This window comes from Platalea leucorodia (genome assembly GCF_965183815.1).
Source record: "Platalea leucorodia genome assembly, contig: HAP1_HAP1_SCAFFOLD_268, whole genome shotgun sequence".
NCBI lineage: Eukaryota > Metazoa > Chordata > Aves > Pelecaniformes > Threskiornithidae > Platalea > Platalea leucorodia.
The window spans coordinates 78,033-85,566 of record NW_028121304.1 but is presented as its reverse complement, the minus strand read 5'-3'; the positions used below and the strand labels follow the sequence as shown (position 1 = coordinate 85,566).

The window sequence follows — 7,534 nt, the reverse complement described above, 5'->3', positions numbered from 1 at the left end:
GGGGTGGGTCTGTGGTGCAGGGCAGTGACCTGAGCTCAGGTCCAGCACAGCTGCCTGCTTCTCCTCCAAGAGGGGGCTCAGCAGAGGCAGCACACACAGCCCTCCCACAGCCCTCCTCACCTCACAGGCAAGCCCTGGGTGGGCAGGGCAGGCCCACAGGGCCTGGAGAGGAACAGTGCCCGAGCTCCAGCCTGCACCTGCCTGAGGCTGGGGAGTCAGGGCAAAAGTACCCCTGGAGATGCTGGGGATTGAACCCAGGACCTCCCACGTGCAAAGCAGGTGCTCTGCCACTGAGCTACATCCCCTTGACACCTGCCAGCAGGGGAGGCACTCTCCTCCCGTGATGTGCCTATGACAAGTCCTGTATTCCCCTGGGTGCCCAGGGACCCTCTGCAGTAAACAGCACTTGAATCCTTCTGAGATGGGGGAAATTGGGGCCTGATCCTGGGACAGGGCTGCGCTGTAGAGTGCTGCCCTTCAAGGTCTCTGCAGGGCAATGGGGCAGAAGGAGGCTCTTGCTGCAGGTGCTGCTCCCACACTCTGGCCCACTCCGGGATGGGTCGATGGAGAGGAAAAAATCCCTTCCCCTGAGCCTCCTCTGCCACCCAGGGCAACAGCCATCTGTGCCACACCTGTCCCCTGCTCCACAGCAGCAGCAGTGCAACAGGGTGAGGGAAATGCCCTCCCTGGACTGATGTGCCCCCAGGCTCCGATGGCATCCCAGGGCATGCTGTGGAGGGCACATGGAGGCAGAAATCTTATACCCCCTCCTCCAGGCACCAGGCCTCCCCCTGCACCCCTCTGTTCCCCAGCAGCCCTGCAGGTGAGGTGAACAGCAGGCTTCCATCTCCATGGGGCTGGGGATGGGCGTTGGGCTCAGGGACCTTCCCATTCCTTCAGCACTGATGTCTGTCCTGACAGCAAAGCCGTGCCCGGGGACAGCTCTGGCTGGGGTCCCTGTGGCAGGGTGGGTGAGCGTGCTCAGCTGTTAACCCAAAGGCTGATGGTTTGACCACACGCAGGGATGCTGTCCTCACGCTGGTACAGCTGGGGCAATTGTGTTGCCCAGTGCCATAGATTTTTCCCTGCTGAGCCCCTGCCTAGCAGAGAGGGTTTAGGGGAATCAAAACCAGAGCACAGTCACTGTGACCTTCTGGAGTGGTTGAGTGGAGTTAAGGGGATGGGCTGCTCATCTATTGTGCTCTGCACACATGGCCCCAAAGCCCATCCTCAGCAATGGCTCTCCCGTTCTTGCTCAAGAAAGACCTGGAAGGACTGCTCTTTTGGAGCAATGATAATCCCACAGGCACTACCCCTGCAGCCAACCGTTTGCAAGCTCGTGCTCAAAGCTGACAAGACAGTAACTGTGCTTGGACAGACAGTCTCTGCCAGGTGGCATGGACACTGCTGATTGCCCACTCCAGAGTGGCAGAGGCTGGATCCCCTTCTCAGGACAGACTTCTTGCCAGGAAGCCACAGCCAGGGGGGTGCCTCACCTGGTTCTTACTGGCACTTCACTCAGCATCCGTTTTGGTGGCTATTTCTTTCTTTTCTGTGTCTACTCTTTCCACACACAGGAATGACAGAAAAACAAACATTTCATAAAAGCTTGTCAGAAAGCCCTTGTTATAGACAGGAAGTCCATCAAATCTGGAGGGAACCAGGAACATTGCCATAAGCACCAAGAAGATCCAAGAAGCTCAAGGCCTCTTCTGAAGTGCATCAAATTCTTGCAACCATGATTTGAGCCTGGAAGTGGGAAGGGATTTATGTGTGTGGGTGGAGGAGGAATAAGTGTGTTGTGGGAGTATGTCAGGGCTGAAGGCCCTTGCGCAAATCAGGGGTGATGGAGCATTTCTATCTTGTGCGCACGCCTCAGCCTCGGAAATGGGGAAAGCCCACTGCTGGGGGTGGATGTTCTCAGTCATGGCCCATGAGCATGACCTTGCTCTCTTTTGCAAGAAAGAAGAAAACAGGAGGACCCAGGTTGCAATATCTAAGTCAGCCAGTGGGAAACAAGTAAGTAATTACATTGGGGGAGGGGAGCTGGAGGGGGGTCAGATTAGGAGAAGGAAAGAAATGGAAAGTAATGATTTCTGTGTTAAAAATTTGGGAAGGTGAGACCCAGCTCAGGTACCCTTCTTCTGAAGAAGGATCTACTTTTTTTTTTTTTTTTTCCAGCGGGGCTGGCCCTATCAGACTAGCTTTCACAGTTCTCCTCTGCTAGACATCCCAGAGAACAGGAAGGATGGGATTCATCTACTCAGATTTAGACATGTCCAGTGGAAGGGCTTGATTCAACTTCCCCCTTCTCACTGTCAATATGAAGATGTCCTGAGGAATCCCAGACACGCAGGACCCCCACCCCTCAGCTTGGCTGGGTAACGGAAGAGAAAACAGCATGTTTAGAGTAAGTTTTCTGCCAGTCCTGGGCAGGTGTGGCATTTCAACAGCTCCCACTTGCAGGATCACAACTGTGGTTACTTTAAAGCAGGAAGAAAGCCAGGGAAGTTTTTTACACTCTTCAACACCAGACCTGTGTTTCCTTAAGACACAAATTCTCTTTTCCCGCTTCTCATTCCCTAAACAGTCCCAAGATTCTGCACTTCTAAAGATATACCTGGTACACAAAATATGCACTATGTTGACACAACCACAACCTGTTTATTCCTGGCGGGTCACAACTAGTAGGAGCTCTCGATGCAGGCCACAGTCTTTCTGAGGGCATTTCCAAGAGCCCCCTTCACTTGCCTGTTCCGCAGGCTGTAGAGGAGTGGATTGGCCATGGGCGTGAGGATGGTGTAGAAAAAGGATGGCACTGTCTTGAGCTGCCTCAGTGAGGCTGTTCTGGGTATCACAGAGACAATGATGAGGGTACCATAGAAAACAGTGACCATGATGAGGTGAGAGGAGCAGGTGGAGAAGGCCTTCTGCCTCCCCGTGGTGGCTGGGATCCTCAGGATCACAACTATGATGCAGATATAGGATACCAAGGTGAACACAAAGGGGAAGACCACATCCAGAAAGCAGATGATGAAAGTAACCAGTCTAAGCACCGTGGTGTCACTGCAGGCGAGCTCCAGCAACGGGGCAAAATCACAGAAGAAGTGATCAATTGCATTGGGACCACAGAAGTGTAAGTTGGAAAGTAGCCCAGTGACTACGGTAGACATTAGTAATCCTGCTAGCCAAGACCCAGCCGCCAGCTGGAAACAGAGCTTCTGCTTCATGAGGCTGGCATAGAGCAGGGGGTGGCATATGGCCACGTACCGATCATAGGACATGATGGCCAACAGATAACACTCGGTACCTGCACAACAGGCAAAAAAAAAGAATTGTGTCATGCAGCCTTGAGCAGAAACGGTTCTGTCCCTGGTTAGGAAGCTGGCCAGCAGCCTGGGCACGATAGTGGAGGTACAGCAGATTGCCACACTGGAGAAATTCCCCAGGAAGATGTACATGGGAGTGTGAAGATGCCGATCTGCCACCACCAGCACAACAATGAGGATGTTAACAAACACAGTCACCATGTAGATCATGAGAGAGAGGAGAAAGAGAGGCATCTGAAGCTTGTGGACATTACTCAGTCCCAGCAGGAGGAACTCCACTGGTGATGTCTGGTTGTCCCATTCCTCTTTCTCCATGAAGTGCTGTAGGACCTTCTTTTCCCCACTTGGCAGGACGGGAACCTGAGGAAGGGCATGCGCTTCTGTGTTTGTTGTAAAAAGGAATTGGGAAGAAGTCATTGCCAGAGACCACATGGAGGTTTTCCCTCATCTGACTGAATTCCCACTTGGTTTAGGGGCTCCATTCCTAGTGAAAGGGCAGGAACAGGTTCTTCAAGAGGCCCAAACTGCTCTTCTTAGAAGAATCTCCTCTGATTAGAGGGATGAGTTACTGCATTGAGGCGCCTCTTTCTGTGGAATAAAAGAGAATGTTCATTTGCTCACATTAGATGATGACACATGAAGTTCTTCCCAGTAGTACCCAGCATAGGCATTAGCCAAGTCCTGCTTTCAAGCAACAGAAAGATGGGCCACACAGAAAAGCCCCATCATGTGAAAAAGCCTTTAAGGGAACACATTGTGCCATAGGCTGTTTCTTCACTCTGGGGAAGAATGGACCCTGAACAGGATTAGTGGTCTCAACTCCCTGAAACAGTTTCTTTCTGATGAGACAATTCTGTCCCTGGACAGTCCATCTCTTTCCACTGACCAAGAGCGGCCAGGAGTTACCAGCTTGGTAGTTGAAGGCACTGCAAAGGGTCTGTTAGACAGGAGATGTACAAGCAGATGGGAACTTGGGAGAGAAGGGCAGGGAAAACTGAATTCCAGAGACAAGGTACCTGAGCTGTCTAAGCCAAATGAGGAAAAGTGATGCTGCATGAGGAGGAGGGGAAAAGGACAGGGGTGACGTGGTGCTTGAGGACATGGTTTAGTGGTGGACTTGGCAGTGCTGGGTTAATGGTTGGACTCGATGATCTTAAGGGTCTTTTCCAACCTTAATGATTCTATGATTCTATGATCATTTTCTGAACATCTTTTCCTCCTCACCTTCAATTTCTGAATGCATTTGGGCTGCCTCCCTGCAGCAGCACAGCACCTGGACCTCAGTATTCCCATCTGAGTTCTCAGGGCTCCCTGCTCAGCATTGCAATGAAGACACAGGAGTGTCCTGAGGGTGAGTGGGGCTGGGGCAGTGCAGCATCATCATCAAGCACAGGTTTCCAGTACATGCCTGATACATGCCTGATTGCCTGCCCAGGGAACATCCGTGGCTGAAAGAGAGAGCACTTTGCCCATGCCTCCTCCTTGGGCTTTCATAATGCTCAGGTCAGACAAAACACTGTGCCTGATGGTTCCCTGTGTCAAAACTTTATACCATTTACAGAGAGCTGGAGATGACCAAGGCACCTAGGCAGCCCAGAGAGTTCCTGGGATGGAGAAGCCCTTTTACTCAGTGATTCACCCAGCATACACTGGCATGCCTTGTTCCTGAAGGTGCTTCTATGGGGAGGGTGCCTCAGATTCACTGCTCCCAGTAAGTCACATCCCATGTGGATGGCTGAGAGACAGCTGTGAGAGAGGTGAGGGATTGAGATCGATCCCTAAGATAGAAGCAAGAAGGAGAAAGAGACAGAGAGAGATGAAGAGAGCTGAGGAAATAAGGGACATGTATTGGCACACTGGCCCCATACACTCTGCCCCAACCTCTTCATGTCCACTGAGGTGCGTGAGTGCCCATTAGCTTATCCCCCACAGCTCTGACTGTACTGACAACCACGCTGCCTGTATCTCTGCCTCAGCAAATCCAGCACCTACCTGTAATCCCCAGCAGGATGTGATAACCTTTCCTTTGAGGGTAATGGAGGATGAAAGGCAAGATCTGGGTGCCATCCTCTGCCTCTTCCCCATTCCATCGTCCCCTTTCCAATTCTGCCTGCAGACTCTGACCCGTGACTCAGTCATTGCTCTGCTCTTGCACACTATCAGCATCTCCTTCTGTGAGTCTTCAGGAGCTCCTGAATGTCACCAGCTCTGCAGTGCCTCCTGGGTTTATAGAAGAGTCTCCTGAAGGTTCCTGCTGCAGCTCAAGGCTCTCTTTGTGTCGCAGAAAGTGAGCGCTGTGCAGCTGAAGCCCTGTGGGGATGAAAGCCCTGAGCTGCCCTCCCCTGGATCTCTGTGCTCTTAGGAAGAGTGGAAATGAGCCAGGGGAATGAGCCGTGATCTCTTCAGACTCATGGAGCAGAACTACAATGATATGTGCCACAGCTTCTCCTTCCAGGCTCCCTGAATGGTCAGTGGGGAGAAAGGAGCCACTTCCTCCAAGCTGAGGAGGCTGGTAATGTGGGCCAGGATGGATCACCCTCAGGGGTGCCAGGCTCTGCCTGTTGAGGAGAGAGGAAACCCAAACCTTTCCTAGCCGCAAAGGTGCCTATCTTGCTGGGGGCTCAAGTGAGCTCAGCTACTGATCTAGACTGCCAGTTAGGACTCCACCCTCCTGAAGGAATGCTGCACGGGGTTCTCCTTTGCTCTGGCTTTAGGTCAAGGGGAGCAAGAGGGCATGACACTTCCCACCTCTGTTGATTTGCACCTCATGACAAGTAGGCTCCCTTGTCTCTCCACTGAAAGCAAAGGGAGAGAGGGACCCTGGGATGCCATCTGTGGTAAGCAACTCCTCAGAGCATGGTCTCCAGTGAAGTCAGACTTGGTGGTCAGGGCTGTGTCCCGTGGGGTCTTGAAAACCTCAAAGGGTGGACATTCCGTAGCCTGCCTGGGCAACTTGGTCCAATGTCTGTCTGTCCTCAGGGTCAGTGTTCTCCCTATTCCAGGTCAGAATCTCCCCTGTTTCAGGTTATGACCATGTCTTTTGTCTTTCTGCCATGCACCTCTGTAAACAGCCCAGCTGTGTCTTTTCAGTAATCTCCTGGTAGGTGCTGGAAGGCTGCTAGTACCTTCTCTTTAAGCTGTCTCTTCATCAAGCTAAACAAGAGCCACTTTCCTCAGCTTGTCCTCACAACTCAGGTGCTCTAGTGGTCTCTGCTGAGTTCATGAAAGCTTAGAGGTGTCTTTCTTGTATGGGGTGGTGGGGTTCCAGATGCAGATGTTTCTACCCAGCCAGTCAGTCTCCTCTGTCATCATTATAAAGGGTTAGTCTGTCCCATGTTTCCTTCTGTCAGGACAGATTGGGACACTTCTTTTTGGCCTGTTCCTCAAACACCAGAGGAATTGGCATTGCTGTCTAGCTCCCTTGAAATGGCAGTCTGCCCGTTGAACAAATTGACTGCCTCCCTCTGGTTTTGTGTCATCCAAAAACTTGATGAGGTCAACCCTGTACACTTCTCAGGTCATTGGTAAAGCTACTAAACAGGAGAGGTCTCAGAGCAGACTCCCAAAGAGTTCTGTTTGTAGCTGGACTTTGGGTAGAGTGTGGACCATTCCCCATTACCCTTTGGGACCACTAATCCAGCCAGGTTTTCATCCAGTCTTGTACACCATGCAGGCCATAAAGTCCCAAGTTGGATACAAGGACTTCTGAGGAGCAGAATGGTCAGAGAGACTCTTTCTCCAGGCCTTGAGACTGAGGTGACACTGGCTACTCAGGGGGTCAAAAGTGCTTTGTCTTCTTCCGAGTCTTCAGCAAAACAAACATCAGGAGATCCTTCTGTTTTATCTCCCTTCAGGCTTACTTCTCTGCTTAGCTACATGGACTCAGTTCAAGTCCTCTTGAAGTCTGGAGGATGTCAGAGGCCTGAGGCAATTAATTAACCTAAATGACCCTGATGAGCCTCAGCTGAGGCCTCCATCCACAGTCATGGGCCTAGGAGTTCCAGGCCTTAAGTCCCTACCCTACCCTATGCTGTAGGAGTACTGGTCTCCAGATCGGCCTCTGACTCTCCCATGCCCATGCCCATGCCAGTGTCCATGCCCATGCTCTTGTCTGGCCACAGAGCCCTTTGACCTGGACCCCAACTGCAGCCTGACTTCCTGGCTTGATCTTGGCACTGCCTTATCGCTGTGGGCCTGCTTGGTGA

At 52.0% G+C, this 7,534-nt stretch overlaps 1 protein-coding gene across 1 annotated transcript; it reads right to left on the bottom strand.

Annotated features, from left to right (window-relative positions):
* Nucleotides 1-2,684: 2,684 nt before the first annotated feature.
* LOC309603953 (olfactory receptor 10A7-like) lies at nt 2,685-3,644 on the bottom strand (the record flags this gene model as incomplete). Its single annotated transcript, XM_082338825.1, has 1 exon — nt 2,685-3,644. The coding sequence occupies one exon, from the start codon at nt 3,642-3,644 to the stop codon at nt 2,685-2,687; it is 960 nt and encodes a 319-aa protein (XP_082194951.1).
* Nucleotides 3,645-7,534: the final 3,890 nt, after the last annotated feature.